This window comes from Condylura cristata, unplaced genomic scaffold (genome assembly GCF_000260355.1).
Source record: "Condylura cristata isolate star-nosed mole 26May11 unplaced genomic scaffold, ConCri1.0 scaffold00011, whole genome shotgun sequence".
Classification (NCBI taxonomy): Eukaryota; Metazoa; Chordata; class Mammalia; order Eulipotyphla; family Talpidae; genus Condylura; species Condylura cristata.
Genome location: NW_004567112.1, coordinates 4,450,731 through 4,469,478, shown reverse-complemented (window position 1 = coordinate 4,469,478; position 18,748 = coordinate 4,450,731). Strand labels below are relative to the sequence as shown.

General features: G+C 54.9%; 1 protein-coding gene across 1 annotated transcript in view; it reads right to left on the bottom strand.

The window, feature by feature from the left end:
* The window catches only part of FGFR2 (fibroblast growth factor receptor 2), an 85,043-nt gene extending 70,000 nt beyond the window's left edge, over positions 1-15,043 (bottom strand). The window contains exon 1 of the mRNA XM_012723878.1: positions 14,801-15,043. Within this exon, the coding sequence (XP_012579332.1) occupies positions 14,801-14,966 (166 nt within the window). The 5' untranslated portion in view covers positions 14,967-15,043. The remainder of the gene's footprint in view (positions 1-14,800) is intronic.
* Between the last annotated feature and the right edge of the window lie 3,705 nt (positions 15,044-18,748).

Genomic DNA, 18,748 nt, shown 5'->3' with positions numbered 1-18,748 from the left:
GGGGCATGAGGTGCAGGGAGCAGGGCGTGGGGCGAGGGGCACGGGGTGCTGGGTGGCCACCGGGTGCAGGGGTGGGGCACAGGGCGTGGGCTGGGTAAGCCAGCACCTCTTGACACGGCTCCAGCTCCCACGGGAACTCCAGCCGAGCACGTGGGCAGAGGCCACAGAACCCGCCTTCCCGGAGCCTCCCGGATACTCCACCACCTTGGCAAGAGGGAAAACTGTCACCAGATGCGGCTGCCAGCGTCCTGCCAGAAGAAACACGGAGCAGAGCTGAACGTGTGGCCACTGCACCAGCCTTGACGCCGTTCGGCCGCGGCACTGGGCCGGCGGCCAGGTCAGCGCGAGGCCCCCAGGGGCCTGCTCACAGGTCTCCCCGGCTGATGCCCCAGTCTCTGGCCCGGGAAGGGAATCCAGACCCCCCCAACATGCACAGCTCCTCAAGGACTTTTATGCAAGTTTGACTGGGGGGATCTAGACAGACAGGCAGGCAGACACCTGGCCGTCAGGGTGGCGGTGACATGGCAGGTTTTTTCTCACACCATAGGGGCTCTGGGCAAGCAGGGCCCCCATTTGGGGTGACACAAAACTCGCCACCGGAAAGACAAAGGTACCGAGGTCTCCACCGTGAGATGAAACGGGGATCCCCGAGGCCCGCAGAGGGACAGCTCAGCCCCGTGGCCTCCAGGCTGCCTTTACAGGAGCAGCGATGCCAACATCAAACGCAGCCCTTATAAGGCAGAGCACTACGTGTTCTAGAAGGGGTGGGGAGAGGGAGACAAATCCCTGCAGAACACAAAGATGAAAGCCCATCTGGAGAAGCACGGCCGACATGAAAATGGGGACAAAGGAAGTCGGGGCAAGGAAACGCCATGGAGTCAACAGGTGGCGGCCGCAGCGCCCCCCACCCGGCCGGGGTCAGGGCCAGGCTGTCTTGAGGACACTCTCAGCTGCACACCTGCCTTGCGACTCACAGGAGCTGACCGGTCCCGAAACTCTAGACCGGCTCGCTTCCTCCTGGTCAGGTGGGGCAGTAGCTACGGTCTCCTGTAGGCAACAAGAAACACGCCAGACGCAGGCACGCCCCTCCGGTCTTTGAGAAACGACTGGACCATGAGAAAACAAAAGTGCAGGGCCTCCCTGGTGGCACAAGGGGTTAAGTCTCAGCACCATGAAGCGGTCCGCAGCCACCGCAGCCTGAGTTCGATCCCCGCAGCCTGAGTTCGATCCCCTGGAACTGACCCCCTGGAGCTGACCCCCAGGGCCCAGCAGACCGCTCCTGTCTCCCCGCTGCTCCCCTCAGCAGTGTACTTTGTCATTCTGCCTGTTCTGCCCCCCCTCTGTCTCTGGGGAATCCTCTCACCACCCGCATCTCTGGCCTGTGCCCCAGCTCTTGTGTGCATAAATAAATAAATCTTTTTTTTTTCTTAATGTAAAAATAGCCAGGGCCCAAGAAGGCCCTCATTTAAGAGTGAGTCACCATTATCCCGATACTTGGGCCCGAAGTAGAACTGTTCACTCCTGCTGTTGACAACATCCCCCTTCCTGTGGACCTGATGTTTCAGGCTGTTAATTACAATGTTCTCTGGAAGACAGGAGAGGTTTTATCCTCGGCCACAAGGGCTTGTGTCACTGACAGTCCCCACTGGGACCTGGTCCCACTGGACGGCCCAGATGCAGGTGCTGAACCAGCACCATCTGCACAGAGGCCCTAGATGTTGGCAGCTCTGTGTGAGCAATGTCAAAATGGAAGCCCTTGTTCAAAGAGCACGGCCCACGGAGCCAGGCCCGAGGGGGATTATCTAGTGCGAAGGATGCAGAAACTGGCTCGTGCTGTGTTAAAGCGCCAGCCCCTCACCCTGCCCCGTCGGAGGGGCACACGAGGAGTCCTTGTGCTGGGCCACCTGCTCCCCCCAGACTTCCCACTCTCCTGCCTGCTGGAAACAGGTGTGCCGGGCATGGCGGCGGAAGCAGGCACGTCTCCAGGTCTTCGGGGCTGCCCAGGATGCTCTGTTCTGGGGAGACCACGAGCTGGCCCGTGGCGACAGCCAGCCGGCCGCTCCCCGCACCTCCACAGGCAGGAAGGGCGCCGGGGGCAGCCCGGGGGGACCCGCCTGACTTCTCTCAGTACAGTCCGTAGGATAACAGGAGGCCTCGCAGGTGTCGCCTGTAAAATGAACACCGGTCACCTCCACTTCTGAAAACCCGCTGCTCTGCCCAAAACCGTCCTGACGAGTCACCTCTCCCACTCAGCTTCGCGGCTGAGCCCCTCCGGGTACCACCGCTTTGGGGCTCCCGGCTCATGGCTGTCTCTTCCCGGGTGACGCGTCAGAGGAGCAGAGGACAGGCTGGGTGGAAGGTCAGAGACAGGCCCGAGACGCAGCCCCGTCTCTTGTCCACAAGCCTGCCAAGGTCTGCAGGTCGGGAGACCTTAGATAAGCCCTCTGGCCTCCTCTGTCTTCATCTCCTTTACCTGCACACCAGGAACAATAAGCGGGAAGCACCCAGAAAGCCCAGCTCAGCAAGACCACTCAGCAGCACACACACAGGAGGGCGGCGAGATGCAGCCGCCTCCAGGAAGGCCCCCAGCTGAAGCCACGTTCCCCGCGGTCACTCCGCATGAAGGCGAAAGGCCGCTCGCGGGGTGTGCTCTGGAAGGATGGGGGTGCAGGAGGGAGGGGAACTTCTGTTCCACTTCCCGAGCCCTCACACAGTTGGGGCGCTAAGCGAGCTCATTGGCCAGTGTCACTCCCGCTTCTGCCTGTGTGCACGCGTGTGTTCACGCTGCTGAGCGTGCCCTGAGAGGGGAATGTGTGGCGGGGCCCTGGCCCCGGCGCCGCCTCCTGTCCTGTCCTCACCCCACATGCTGATCTCCCTGCCGCAGTGTCCCGCCCCCGCCCCCCACCCCCACATCCAGTCCACTCAAGCCTCTGCTTGCAGATTCATAGCGACACCCAGCCCTGGGCCGGGGCACATCACCCGGTGTCTGCGGGGGCCCAGCCAGACAAGCAGGGACCTGCCACCCCATCCCCACTTCTGCGCTCGCCTTCAGTCCACCAGTGTCCACCCCTTCCCTGTCCATTCCAGCTCTGAAGAGAGACTGGAGCAAGGATTCCCTCCCACAGGTCCACTCCCGGCCTCACCCTTCTCCGCACCCCTAACCCAACGCCCACGGTCCGCCTCAAGTACCCACCCCGGGCCGCCAGAGCCATCTGAAAAGCAAACTTGACCCCTTCTTTTAGAAAAACCCATAGGGCCTTCCCTGGTGGAGCAACAGGTTAAAGGCAGCACTGTGAAGCCATCCGCAGCCACTGCAGCCCAAGTTCGATCCCCAGGCAGGGAGTGACCCACAGGGTGCGGCAGACCTCTCCTGGCCCTCCCGCTGCTCCCCTCAGCAGTGTTTCAGTTAATCGCCTGTTCTGCTCCCCACTGTGTCTCTGGTGAATCCTCTCACCTCCTACACTTCCGGCCTGTACCCCAGTTCCTGTATGCATAAATAAATCTAAAAAATAAAATAAAAAATCCATAGACCTGTCCACACCCTGATGAGTAACCCGGAGTCCCCCCACCCCCTCACCTCCAGGCCCTCTCACCCTCACAGGGGCACCAGCCCTGGGTATCCTCCCCCTGCCAGGCCTGGCGGTTCCTCTTCAGCCTCAGGCCCAGCCCAACAGTCGCCTTGGAAAGTTCCTCCACTCCCACTAGCATGCTGCACACCCCGAGGCTCACAGCCAGCTCTGCCTCCAGCCCCATCTGCCCTTCTCAGGGACTCTGCATAGAGACACTGGACGTCTTGTTAGAACACGCCTCTAGGATCCCAGACCTGAGTTTCTGGCCAACAGACACGGGGGTCAAGGCTGAGTGTCTGCCCTCTCCCCCCACCCCCCCAGGGGCACCCTGTGAGAAATTGTGCCCACCTCTGCAGGGAAGAGCCAGGCCCTTCCCACGAAGCCCCAGCCAGTCTGCTCCAAGGGCCAGGCACCTACCACCAGCCCACAGCTGGCCAAGGTCACCGCAAGGACAAAGTCAGAAGCTCTAAGGGGGGAGGGGCACTGGAGAAGGAAAGCCCTCACCTTGGGGGGCGGGGGGCGGGCAGGCCCCTGGGCTGCTCAGTTTGAGGGTGAGTGACCAGCAATTTGTTTCTTCCAATTATAGGGGACCCTCAGTCTGTGTTGCCCTAAGTTACAAACTGTGTTTTCTTTCAAATGAACAAATCTGTCACATCATATAAAGGTCAGTTACCTAAGTGGGGATTTCTGGGATGTTTCCAAATGGAATGAAACATCTGAGACTCTCGTGGGTCCTCATCAACACCCATGTACAACACCTGAGAATTTTAACAAGGGGGCGTGTACAGCACAACACCATCTGCAGGTGGAGACACCTGCTATCTATACGTGGGCAAACCCCTCCAGCACCTCCTTGCGAGCTGAGGGCTGACCTAACACCAGCCCAGGCCATGCCGGGACCAGCCCTGACTGCAACCTCAGCAAGGGCCCAGTGCTGGGGCTCACCCAGCTCTCAAGCCTGAGGACCCGGGTCTGCCGAGTGGGTGACTGGCCTGTTCTGCAGACAGCACACCCAAAGCCAGCAGTCTGAATACCTTCCAGATGCAAGTGTTGGGGGACTGTCACCTCTCTGCACGTGGGGTGACCTGAAGCTCCTAGAAGCCGCTGCTGGGAGCAGCCAGCCTCCCTGACTCCGATATAAATAATCACTAAATGGTGCATTTGTCCCGTAAAGGTCAGATCTATGTCCAAATCCTACTTGACATTTTCTCCAAGCCCGTGGAACAGGTCCTCCCTCAATTAGCCTTCTGAACACACACAAGTACTTTTAAAGTGGCCCCAGTCACCAGAACAAGGGAAAAGGAAAGGGGGGGGGGGGGGTAAGAGTATTGGTGGGGGCAGGCAAGGCTGCCTCCTGCTTTTTCAACTGGGGACCTTTTGCAGGGGATTGTTCGGCAAGTTTACTTAAAGGGCTTGGCCTTTCTTGTCTCAGCAGGACCCCGGTTCCACCACAGGTTCAGAGCCCGCAGAAGCATCCCTGGACTGGCCACCCCCACCTGCACCAGCGCCCTGACCATTTGCAAGTGAAGAGACAGCAGCTGGATACCGGGAAACAGATGGGCCTCCTCATTTGAATGGGTTTGATCTGGCGGCCCAGCTGAGCGTGTTCAGGCCTGGCGGGGCTGAAATCCCGTTCAGACTGAGGTGCAGATTCATAGCCCGAGGGGTCTCTAGCAAGCAGCTGGATGGAATGACCTCTTGGAAAGGCTGGCCTAAGACAGGAGGGGCGAGGAGCCCAGAGGTGGGCGGGACGCATTCCCAGCTGGTCTGGCCCCGGCAGGACCCAGAAGGCTAGTAGAAGCCACTCGATCACTTTTCTCTAGTGATTTGCAGAGAAAAGAAAAGCTCCCCTTGGGGGATCCTGCAGTAGAGGCCTGGAACCACATTAATTCAGGAAATTCCAAATTAAGATAGGCGCCACGAGGTTAACCTTTCTCCCCTGCCCCAAGCAGCATATTCGCCGAGGTAAAAGCTGTTGGAAAACAAGCTCAAAGAGTCAACAGCGGCACTTCCCAGTCCCCAGCACTTGGTCGCCGGTACTGGAAAGGCTGCGCTACTCAAGGCTGCCATGTACCTTTGCATTTGGAGGGTACAGTAGACCTGACCCCTTTTTGAAAGCAAGAATACGCATCCCTGTCACATCAGGGACTAGAGGGAGACTCAGCTGCATCCCAGGGTCCCCAGGCAAGGCCCCCAAAGAAAAGGGGGCAAGATGGGTGTCACTACCCAGCCCAGGTCCACCCAGCCCAGCTGCTGTGTTACCTCCCTGGCAAAGGAGCAAGCTGAATGACCAACTCAAGTCGGGGCTGGGGTCTGCCTGACTGACAGCTACTCCTAGACTGTTGCCAAGCTGGGCACAGAGCCGGGCATCTTGATACTGACCAAGCCAATTCATTTGATTTGCTGGAGAACCAAGGTGGAGCCCTCTTCCTGGCCCGGGGAGGCGGCTGAGTGGAAGCACCTTGCAGATTCACAGGGTACCCGGCAGCCCCCACTACACGCGTCTCCAGTCTCATCTCACCGCCCTCTCCCCTGACTCTGGTCCCTTCAGCACAACCCTGTCGGATGGCCGAATCCCGCCCAGACACACAGGTATGGATCCCATGACATCAATGACAGGGCTGTCTTTGGGGACTCTACCCCACAGAGGAGATAAATAAAGCAAAAATAAACAATTGGATTGGAGCAAGTTAAAAAGCATCTGCACAGTGAAAGAAATTATCAGTAGATTAAAAAGATAGTTCCCTGAATGGGAAGAGGTATCTGCACTGCACACATCAGATAAGATATACAAAGAGGTCCTTCAGTTTAAGAACAGAAAAGCAACCCAATTTAAAAGTGGCAGATCTGAATAGACAGTTTTGCAAAGAGGAAATAAAGATAGCCAGTGGACACAGGAAAGAATGTTCATTGCCTTCACAGGGAAACGCAAAGCAAAACCACAGAAAGATAGCATCTCACACCAGGACACTGGCTCTCATTAAAAAGGCGGCTACCAACAAGCACAGGAGAGGAGGTGGGCAAGGCTGCCACACTTGTGGCCCGGCCATCACTGCCGGGTCTCCAGCTGAGGATCTCTTCAAGGAATCAACTCACAGGTTATATGCGCCACCGCGCAGGACCATGCCAAACAGCACCACAGGGCATGATACATAGTCACAATACTCTTCACTACAAGAAAGGTGACATTTTCTCACTATGGCAAAACAGAAGCAACAGGACAAAGCAAAGCAAAACCAGAATGAAGTGATGAAGACCAATACTGACTGATTCATCCCCTATACGTGCAATACAAGAAACCAAAGCAGATAAATAAACAAAACGAGCTAACCCATTAGACACTGAATGGGTTATAACCCAAATGAGGTTATCGGGGTGAATGGGGACGGGAATGCGTGGGCTGGGTATAAAAATTGCTCTTACTGACAATGAAGTCCCCACTCCCCAGCCTTTTTTCCAGGGGTACCCTTCCTGGCCAAGACAAGGGGAAGGACAGAAGTTGCTGCCTCTGCTGTTTCCTTCTTGAATTTTCTTTCTTTTTTTTTTTTTTTTTCGATTTTTTACCCATCCTAGATATTAGAAGGCTTGGGGGCTTGGGCCCTGTCATTCCCATGGCCACTGGGCCACAGGGTGCGGAAGTCCCAGTGCACAAACCAGAAATGCTGAGAAGAGCTTGACATCCTATCAAAGGGATGACCCAAAAACCTAATGTTGGGCAGGGTCCAGGAAAAACACGTTCAAAGGTGGCCTGCCACCGAGGGGACTTATAACCAAGGGGCCCACACCAGGACAGCCCCTCAGGCCCCGAGTCCAGACCACGTGGCTTAGCCGGGTCACTTCCTGGGACTGAGTTTCCTTCCCAGCTCCTGGGCAACAGAGGTTAGATTCTTACTGATGAACAACACCCACAGAAGCCACTCTAGAAGAATCAGAGAGGTCATTACTGGACCTATTTTAGCTCCCTGTGACTTTTCTTCACGTAGCCTTAGGGGGCTAGGTGTGGACAAGTCAGGGCAAACACCATCGATCAGCAGTGTCCTTATAAGTTGAATTAGCCAAATGATAGATTCAAGAAAAAAGGAGAAGGCCCCAGTATTCCACAGAGACCCTCACGGCTCAGGAATTGGAGGCGTCACTGGTAAAACTTTGATGCACCCAAAGTCTTGGGTCTACACTCACTCTCCATGGGGCGCTCACCCAGAGTCTCAGTGATCTAAGAAGTATTACATTTATTTATCCCATTCCATCAAATGGGGTGAGGGGTTCCTGGGTCCACTGGATCGTTTTGTTTCTTTTTTTTTTTAGGCTGCAAAGCAAAAAGTTTATTGATAGATGAGAAGAAAGATGGGAAAGCTGTCTGAGCAGAGAGGGGTCCCGAGTGGGTCACTCAGCCGCTGGATACTTAAGATGAGCAGTGAGGTCTTTCTGAGGACCTAGCAAGGTAGGTACAGAGAGACTCTTAATAAGTGATGGTGAGAGCTACCTCGGGGACCCCACTCACCCACAGCCTCTCAAGATATGGGCTAAAGAGCATGACCTCATCCACACTGACTGCCCCCCACTGGTCCTATCAAGTGGTGGAAGACATGCAAGTGACTGTTAAGACCCCTCAGAACTACAATTCACTGCAGATGGGGAGCCTAGCTTCTGGGCACCCAGGAAGGCCAGTCTGAGCAGGTCAGTCTCGTGGGCAGAAGTGGCACCCCGTTCACATGTCATGGAGCTCCCCACACAGACCACAGGCCAGGACTAGAGCAAAGCTGACTACAGACACCCCGCAGGCCTAAAGTGCCAGTGCCCGGCCCACAATCATCCTTCCACCATTCTTCACAGGCCTGATGTCAGACCCTTTTGGAGGCCCCAAAAGTTGGCTCATTCCGCTCCAGAGTCGATCACCCCTTATGAAGGCAGCATCCCCTGTGACCGCACAGCCACAACTGATTTTTTTTCTATGGGAGGGGGGGGCATCAATCCTGAGCCGTCTGGACCCCAAGCAGCAAGAGGATCACATTTCTCAAGGCAGGACTTGCAAAAGCCCGAGATAGTAAATAGGGCTGGGCCCATCCAGAGCTTAGAGCACCTTTCTGTTTTAATGAATGTAAATGTCTCCAGGAAGATTTATCATCTACACTGGAGGGTAACTGGCCCTAAAATGGTTTGAAATCCTTTATCAGGTCTTTCCTTTGACAAGGAAGTGGGTGGAGAAGATGCAGCATTTACTGGACGTCCTGGCCAGGAAGAGCAGTGGGCGTTCACACCAGTGGCATTGAATCTTTGGGTCCGGTAGATATTCCAGGTAGATGTTATCTGGCCATTGTAGATAAAGAAAGGGAGGCTCTGGAGAGGACATCTAACCTGCTCAAGGTCACAGCGGCAGCAGGTCTAGAGAGATCCAAGCCAGACTCCCCCAGCCTAAGGCCAAGGTCTGTCTCTAAGCACACCCCAGACCATTCAAAATGACTTGATCCGTTTACTTGGACCGAAGTGCCAGATGCAGAATTTAGCTTAATTGTAAAGGAATTCTCATGGTTGCTGTGTAAGCTTGGGGTGATTCAAAATTTGCAGTATGTTTAACTTTTAGGAGATACTTCATTGTGTACCTACCCTGGCAGACAGGTTTTGAGGGAAATCCAGGAGGTTTCCTGGGGAGGGGAGGAGGGGGGACCCACATTCCTTTCAGGCTGGAGCAACAGCCAACTAACAAGTCTCAAAGAATTTAAACCCAAGCACCCACGGCAAAGATCTGGCTGTTCATTTTATAGCGCCTTCCCACCCTCCCTACCACACAGAAAGTTGGCTTCTTCAACATCTTGATATTTTTCAAACGTATGGAAAAACTTAGCAGTAAACTGTGGTATAAAAAGAGGTCACAGAAAGTAACACCACAGCTAGAAAATAATCCTCACAATGTATACAGCATTTACTTTATTAATGTCAGAACTCAGAGTTGAGTTCTTTCTTCCAAGGAGTGGTGCCCTATCAATCCTCAAATAAACATATCCCCTGTCCTCATTCCCGAGTCAGGGTTTTGCTTATAAGCTACTTTTTACCTCCTCATAAAACATGTTCGCCACAGCATGAACTTCTATATGTTCGTCCCAAGTGACCTGGAATTTCCCACTTTAGCTGGGCGAGGGGTTACAGGACATGTCCCCACCGTCAGCTCCCTGACCCTACAGTCAAAAAGCATCTGGAGTTTTTAATATTCGCGTAAGTGGCAACAATCCAGAACAGGGCGTAATTACCTATAAGGTTCCAAAGTGGAATCAAGAACAACAGCTCACCCTCAACATCTTCACAGTTGAGTCTCCCCACTTCAAAATGAAGGAAAAGCTAGACTGTGCCTCTGTCACTGGCCACACAGTCTACAAGGTGTCTGACTTGACAATTAACTATCCCCTGGTACATGCGAGTAGGCAAAGCTTAGTAAGGTTCTAGAAGTGGAGGCCAGAGAAAGCCTACCACGCCACCCAGCACTGAGACTGCAGCACCACTTTGATTTCTATCATGTGCTAAAAGAGGGTGACAACAGACCAGAGATGGGGTGAATCAGGACGTGTGACCTCCTTGGTTTCACAAGGAGACATCCAATCCCAAGACCTGCCTGCCTGACCTCGGGGTACAGGGCCAGGGGTGATTCAACCAGACTTGTAAACCATGCCTGCAGCTGCTCTTCTCCCGACCATCCCTAACCCAAGGCCAGAGCACCAGGCCTAGGCAGGAGGATGTGGCTAGTTGGTGGAGACAAAAATAAACTAGGTTGTAGCTTTAAAAACCTGAGTTCCAGGACCTCCCTGGGGGCGTAAATGTTAAAGCTCTGCACTACTACGCTATTCACTATTCATAGCCACTACAGCAGAGTCTGATCCCCGGCCAGGAGCTGACCCGCAGGGCACAGCAGACCTCTCCTGTCTCCCTGCTGCTCCCCTCAGCAGTGGATTTCAGTCCATCTGCCTGTCCCGCTGCCCACTCTGTCCCTGGTGAATCCTCTCACGCACTGCAGCTGGGCCTTTACCCCAGCTCTTACATGCATAAATAAATAAATCTTATTTAGTCTTTATTAAAACATAAAAACTCGAGCTTTTTGGGGGCTTGGAGATGATGATGGTGCAGTGATACTGCTCAGGAACCCTCCGCCTTGCCGTTCAGAGACTCCAGCAAGGTCACTGCCAGCGAGACCGCGCCAGCCAGGAGGGGAGGGCAGGGCTCCGATGCCAGGGAAGCTGGAAATGCAGAGGCATCCCGCTGAATGCAGCCAGCGGGTATCCCAGACATGGAGCCCAAGGCACTGGACTACCTAGCGTCCCTTGTGGAAGGGCCTGAAAAACTTTCAAAGAATAATTTCGCAAGCGCCTACCAAGGGAAGTCACCCTGGCTTAAGAACCAAATCAGCACAGGGAGAACAGCAAGCCAGTTCCGCTCTGGCCCAGGGTGGCTGGCTGGCACCCCCAAAGTCAGTCCCCCACGTTTTCCTTTACAGACTAAAACTAGAGAGTTGAAACGGAATTGTCAAACGAAGCCAGACTCAAAGGATGAGAGGGGATGGGGAGCCTTTCACAATTACCCAGGATAAGTAAACACCCAAACAACACGCTGGAGGGCTACTGGATATTTTTTATTGAGAATCTGAACATTAAACAAAACTCTTCCTGTTTAAACACAGCCTCGGTTATTTCATAACCATGTAATTATTCATTAAGTCTGATACTGGAAACGTCTGCCTCATAGCGGACTGCTCTGGTTATCTGAATTCTTACTCTCACAAGGCTAGAAAGACTTGCAAGGAACAAGTTTCGGGTATGACGGGTGGGGGTCCTCTCATATAGTAGGTGCTCAATGTTTTAACTGGTTAAGAGAAAGTTTGCACACACACCCCCATTTCAGATCAGATGGAACCAGATAGAACATACCCAAGCCCCAATTCTTTGGCTGGCCAGACCTCTGCTGTAAAAAGCAATATTAAGCATAGCTCTTTATCTATGAATTGTGAAATACTTTATATCCTCATAAAAAATGTGCCTTTCACTGTGTCTTTAACTGCGTCAACCTGCATTTGGTTTAACTGACCAAGAGTGAGTCCTTGTCCCTAAGCTAACTATTGAGTTTCAGTCAATTCTTAAATATTAACACTCATATTGAAGAATAAAGATGCAGATAATACAAAACAGAAGATTATTTTAAATCATTCAGTCTTGGTATGCAGATCTATTCTTTTTTTCTTTCCTTTTAACTTGCCGCGATATGGCTGATATGGTACTTAGGATACTCCCAACAAAGGCCTTAACCCCCACTGAAAAAAATCAAGCTCTTGAGCACATCTCTCCCAAGCCCCTGCGATTGAACTTTGGATCAGCTCGCACTGGTCCGGGACCACATCACTGCTCAAAAGGTTGCCAGAAATGGGTTAAAAAAAACAAACATGCAAACTACGTTTCCCCCCAGGTTGTTGTTTTTCAGAATCACACTTTGTGGAGGGTGGGAAAGTAATTAAGGGTTTGGGGTGGAAAAGCCCTTTATTTTGGCTCCTACTGGGTTGGTGTAAACAAAGATGTGGTTAATGTCAACAATGACTTAATTAACCAGAGGAGGTGACAGAGTCAGAAGAACTTGAAAGTAAGAGTTTTGTCTCCTCCCCCGGGTTATCAGGCTTGATTATATTCTAAGTAAGACATGAGCCAGCAGAACAGAGCAGACCCTGGAGTTGGGCACGGGCCGGCCTTTGAGCCTAGAACTGCATGTACCCGGGTCAGCTGACCCCTACAACATGAATGACCAAGTAAAAATACTCCTTTTCGATCTGGAAGATTAGCTGGAACCTGGTAAAGATCGTTCACTATAAGGCAGTTGAACAGAGCAAACCCCTCCGCTTCACAAAGTGTCTTCAGTCAAGTGACAGATGACAGGAGATAGGATGACGGTGCGGGTTACTGGACAGAGCCGAGCGGCCAGAAGGCGCCCCAGTGGTGGGGCCCAGGCTTCCTTGTGGAACTGCAGCTACATTTCTCTCTGGCCACATTTTCCTGTATTTCAGCCCAACAGACATTATCCAAAGTGAGCTTCCAAATTCTTGCTAGATAAGACCTGGAGCAACAGAAGGTCAAGGCTGAATGTCTCGCAGCCAAAGCTCGAGTTGTACTAACCCCGAGGATGCACCGGGCCCCGGGGTTGAAGCAGAGCTCCCGGGTAGGAGAGCCCTGGGAAGCTGACGGACGCCAGCACTGGACTCAGCACCCAGAGAGGTCCAGACCCTACAGAGCAGGCAGCTGCCTGGAAGCTCCAAGGGCTTCCCCCATCAAAGCATGACCTTCTCGAAGGTCCGCAAGAGCCGAGCGGTCCGACCCTAGCAGCAGAGAGCCAACCCACCCTGCTCCCAGGTCACTGGCAACCACGGAACACGGTGCTGGTGCTAATTAGATGCCAGACCCCGAGCTAATTGCTCTTTAGGCCTGGATCACATTTAAATCTAACCAACTGGTGAGGCGAGTCCTCAGAAGGCTCCTGGGAACATTAACATTCAAGTAATACCATCGAAGGGACCCTAAAGATCATGTTATGAAACCCCCGGGAGACAGAAAGGGAAGCCGAGGTCTACGGGGCTGGAAGCTTTTCCAAAGCTGCTTCTTTGCAGGGTTTCGCCGCCTCCTCTAACCCTTCTGTTTGTTTTTAACATCTCACAACTCTGGATGCAAACCCCATCCCTGCGACAAGCCCAAAATGCACCAAGACATTTGCAAAATATTCCCTGCCCTTCCACAGAAGCCCAGCGGCCCGCCTCCCACCCCCTCCTGCAGACCCCCACCTCGGGAAGACCTGCGCTCAACAATACTCACATTGTTGCGGAGAAATTTTCAAACAAAGAACCATTGGGGGGACCTCACCCCGTCCCGCTCGCTCGGCTTCCCCTCTCTCTCCCTGCATAGACACACCTTTCAAACTTTCTTCCAAAACCAAATATGATTTTTAAAAGCTCCTTTAGGACCATTTTACACATCACATTAAAATAAACTCCCAACAACGCTGCCTCGCAAGTCTAAGTGGAAAATGACAGTTTCTTCTTCACCTGGGCCTGGCTCAGCACGAACCGCGGCGATTGCAGCTCCTGGGCCTCAGCCCTGCGCAGACACAAACTCCCACCCGGAGCCCCTCCCCGACAAAGCCTCTGTCTGTCAGAAAGTGGGCCAGCCTTACCCAGGGGATGGCGTGATGGCTTCGGTACAGAGTGCCGCTGCCCAGAAAAAGGCGAGGCTTCCTCCTTTCGTGACTAGGGTCCAGGCACCCCACTCTGGCCTCAGAAGGCGGGGAACCGTCCCTCCCACAGTCGGCGTCCCCCACGGGTTTTCTGACGTCCGCCAGCCCGGGGCTCCCCCACGCCACAGTGCAGGCTGCTGGCCCGGACCACGGCCACACAACAGACCCCCCAAGCCCAGTGGGCACCAGGTGGGCTCCCCGCACACTGTTTCATTAAGTGTCGATGAGAGCTGGGATCTCCCGTGCTCTTCTCAGGTTACTGCCCAAATGGAACGCAGCTACCAATATCCCTCCTGATGACAGATCTCAGCGCTGCGCCAGGTAGCGGCTGGGCTAAGCTCGTCCCAGAAGGACCCGGAAAAGCGGTTCCACATTACCCAACCGAATCCTTCGGCCCCGTGGAGTCCTTGCAACCGGCCTGATGCTTTTGCAACGCAAGTTGCAAAGCTGCCACACCAGTGCATGCCCAGCTCAGGCTGGAAGTTCTCAGAGAGGTAAGAGACAGGCAGCCACGTCCACTTTCAAACATATCTAAAATGGAATCTGCTGTGACGTACACTCAGAATTACGAATGACAACGGCTTAAAGAGATCTGAGTCAAGCATCTGTGAGCTGAACTTCAGAAGCATCTTTTTCTCCTTAGACAATGAAAACAAAATGTCAGCATTCTGCTCAGAACTTCCCTCCACGGCGCCCTTTGTTGCCAAAGAGAGACTCTACATTGCAAGCCAGACTCCCCCTCCAACAGGCAGGAGGCCGCAGATGACCTCTCCTCTGCAGCCCTCCTGGGCACAGCGCTGCCCCCTGCCTGCAGCGTCCCAGCGAAGACCCTCCTCTCAAGCCCCTGCCCACCCCAGCCTCAGAAAACTGGGTCACCGAGCAAGGACAGCTGCTTCTAAACCAGGCCTTGACCTAAGTGCCACTTCCCCAGACAAATCCCAAAACAAACCTGGCACCCTGCAAGTGAAATGAAAGTCACCTACCTTCCGGCTCTAATGTGGCATCCTCAACTAAATTGAAGGAGGGCCGGGCCAGGGACAAGGTTGCCATGGTGACCACAACCAGGCAGATGAAGCGCCCCCAGCTGACCATGGTTATGGTGCCGATGCCCCGTCCTCTTCCATATCTCCATGTGGACGGTAATCCCATCTGCACACTCGCCTACAGCATGGAATGCTGGCAACGCTTCAGCCTGTGGGGGGCTCAGGATCCGGGGTGCTGCCCAGGCGGCCGCGGCCGGCTGGCTTCTGCTTCTGCTGCAACCTCTGGAGGAAAGAGAGTCCGGAGTCAGTAGATTCTTCCCCGATGCCAATTCATTCAGACCTGAGTGGGAGAAAGCTGGTTTCAGCCTCTCCGACTGGCAGTTTTTTTAGAACCTGCAAATGCCTCCTTCCATGCACACCTCAGCATCCCAGGCATTCCCACCAGGTCGGGCAAAAAAAAAACAAAAAAAAACAAAAAAAAAACGTGCAGGGCTGATCTTTTCAAAGGCAGACTTTTAAGAAGCAGAGCTAAGAAGCTCAGCTAACAGGACACAGATTACATGTGTCCACTGCAGCTGGGCCAGCGTGCTCTGTTTCTGTTATCACCTCCACTGGCCTCAAAAAGCGGAGGCAAAGCGTGACCTTACTTTCAAGGACAAAGACAAAGCCAGTCCACAGCACCCACGTTGGCCTGGCCAGTCTCGCTAGCATCCCCGCAGCCAAGGGGCTTTAGGAAGCTGGACGGAGGCTTCTGCTTACAGTCATATTTCTGCGGAGCTACAGGAGTGCTTTGCTCCACCCTCCCTGGAGCGCTCTGGAAGAAGGGAGACCAGCAAATAAAGAATCCCAGGAAGGCTACAAAATTCCCACCCGTTTATACTTGTCAAGATTCATTTCCAAATGCAGAAACGGGACTCAATCTTCCGCCGAGCAGCCACTTAGGAAGGACGGGTGCAGCTCCAGCACCCCCAGAGCAGAGGCCGGGGCTGACTCCCCCCAGAGGCTTGGCGGGGGTCGCTCAGGCTCGGAGGTGCAGTGAACACGGAGGCCTAACGCGCTTTATTAACGAGGGTGATTGACACGGAGGGAAGCTGCAAACTGCCGTCACGGCGTGTTATTGGGTCGATAATGTTCACTGTGCTGAACTACTGGGTAGCACTGCACAGCAGAGACTTTACAAGGGGGCGCTCAACTTACTCTTCTGGTTTACCCACTCGATCTAAAGGCACAGAGAAGTGTCCAAAGTGAAAATATGCCCAACAACTTTGATGTTTCTCTGGTAGCCTCCGCGACTGCGTATAAAGCCTAAAGGCACAGGCTTCGGAGAATCTCATGAAAACAGTCTCAATGCTGCAAACAGTAAGGAGGAACCACATTTTACAAGACTGGGGTGGAGTGAGAACTTTAATAGAAAAAGAAATCTAAAACTCCTGCTTTTTGCTTGCTGAGTTATGTTTTGGTGAATACACGGGATTCCAACAGTGCCCGAGCCTCCCCCAAAGCTGCCTCAGAAAAACTTAAGGCTGAACTGGGCAGGGGCAGGACCATGTCCAAAAGAGAAATAAAGCCTGAGAATCAAAGACGTGTGCGGCGGAATTCACGGCAGAAGCAAGAAAAGTGAGGGCGTGCGGGGTGGGTGCAGTGGGGGTGTGCACGCCTGTGTCCCAACTTATCCAGCTGCTTGAGAACTTCCCCCAATGTTCTTTCCTCTTCAGGAGCCTCAAGAGATAAGTCCGCATCTATTTCTACATACATGTGGGAGGAAAGTACACGGGCATTCTCCTTGATTTACTAAGCATTTCTAGAATGCATGGGAATTTTCTGCCTCTGAACTCTTCAGCCCAGCAGGGGAGTTCTCCCCAGGCTGCTCCCCCAGTTGCCTCTACCCACTCACCCTGGCACTCAGGAGCCTCCTTAGCTCCGGGAAGACTGAGATGGACAGCGACCTCAGCTCTCCGGCCAGCCTTGCTCACCCAAACGCACCAGAAACACGTCTTAGCCACATCCGAGCCCAGGCCCCACGCGCCCCCTCCCCAGGCCCAGGCCCCACGCAGCCCCCTCCCAGGGCCTCGGGAAGGCAAGGCAAGGCCCTCAGCATAGGTCTGCAGGGCTCCCCACCGAAGTGGAGAAAGGTATGGAGGGACCCCCTAGGCAGGATAATGAGGTCCGGGGCTCGGTGTTGGGAACACAGGCTCAGCAGGCCGCTGGCAGCCACAATCCCAGCTTCCTGCCTTCAATGCCATAATCCTTCCTGGAGTCAGCCTCAGCGAAAGCCCCGGCGTGTTTATTTTTCCCCTTGAAAGGGAACTCGCTTCTCAGCCCAGGCGCGGGCGGGACTGTCACCCTCCCCGTGATGGATGGCTCTTCGCAGCCACCCGAACCCTTGGGCCATGTTCACCTCAGTACGAGCCTCCCACAAGACAGGCTAAGTGACCTGGCTGGGGACTGGTGGCCATGCCAGACCACACTGGGCTCTTCAATTTACCAGAACGTTCCCAAACCCTGCATGCTCCGAGCAGGCAGGCCCATGCAGTGCCCGCTTAACTGGGCGGCCACCCCTAAGAGGGTCCGCCCACCGGGGCGCCCCGCGCTGAGGGCAGCGAGCCCTGTCCCCTGTGTCCCTGCTAGACTGCACGACAGGACAGTGAGCCAGGCCAGGCCAGGTGAGGGATGCCCAGGTACCAGCCAGGGCAGGCCCATCTCCAGGCTCAAGGTCCCCTACTGCTCCCCCTTCACCCCAGAGCTGCGTGGAGGAGGGAGCTATCAAGAGGTCAAATCTAGGGGGCGAAATTCCTGAACACGCTGAAATCTCAATGCTGCGTCCAGGCCCGCAGCCCCCTCCCAGTTAACTCGCAGGCCAATGAGGACGGCAGCAGCTTCGGGTGCCGCCTCGCCATCCCCAACCAGGTTTCGCCGCAGCGTTTCTTTCAAGGCTTTGCCAGGAATATCCTGTTTTTCTGCCCCTTCTCGGGCGCTAAAGAGCTCAGGAAAAAAATCTGCATTTTAATTGACATTCCAGGGAGAGGGAGAGGGGCGCCTGATTGCTTTTCTATTCAAACTAAACAGGCTTTTCAGATGAAAATGAGTTGAGGCCGGTGGAAGATTTACGGGGATTTGGGACCAAGGGGACAATGGGGTTTTAAATGTTGATAGCGTTTCACACCAAACACGTAGTGGGTGCCGGAGAGTGAAAGCAGGTTTGCCTGTAAGAGTGAGTTTTACAGAATTGGGCCAGAGCAAGGCAGGGCAGCCGGGGACGAGCCTGCGAGGGAGCGGGCTGCGAGGGGAGCCCCGCGCGCCCCTGCGCCCGCCCCGCGCCGCGAGCGTCGGAGCCAGCGCCTCGCAGTCCCTGGGCTGAGCCCCGCGCGGCCGGGCAGCGCAAAGAATGAGCGCGCAAGTCGGAACTCGCCTGCGCTTTCGACATCTCCGAGCCCCGCCGGCAGCGCAGGCGCCCGACTAGGAAAAGTCGGTCCACTTCGCCCCCTAGCCCCGGCTGCGCTGCGCTCCCTCCGCGCCCCGCGGCGGCGGCCAGGGCTCCGCGCCCCGAAGCCCCGAACCCGGGCAGCCCCTGCTCCCCAAAGCTGTCAGCCTGGCATCGCTGGCCCCAGGCAGACGTCGACGGCCCCACCCCGGCGCCTCCCGCCCGGGGAGGAGTTCCCGCCTGGGTCTGGCGGGACGGGGCTCCCGGAGCGTCGGGAAGAGGCGCCCCAAAGCCGTCCCGGACCCCCGCGGGGCTGTGCCACCAGCGAGGCGACCCCGCCGCTTGCCCTCCGCTCTGCGGCCCACGGGGCCGCGCCGGCCGGCATGTGACAGGGAGGGGTGTCAGCACAGAGGCAGATGTCAGCATCTGGAGGGTCGTAGCCGCGGAACTTACCGAACGACAGGCGCCGGCGCGCGCCCACCTCCCCCAGCGCCGCGCCGTCAGGGGGACGCGGGCACTCCCACCCG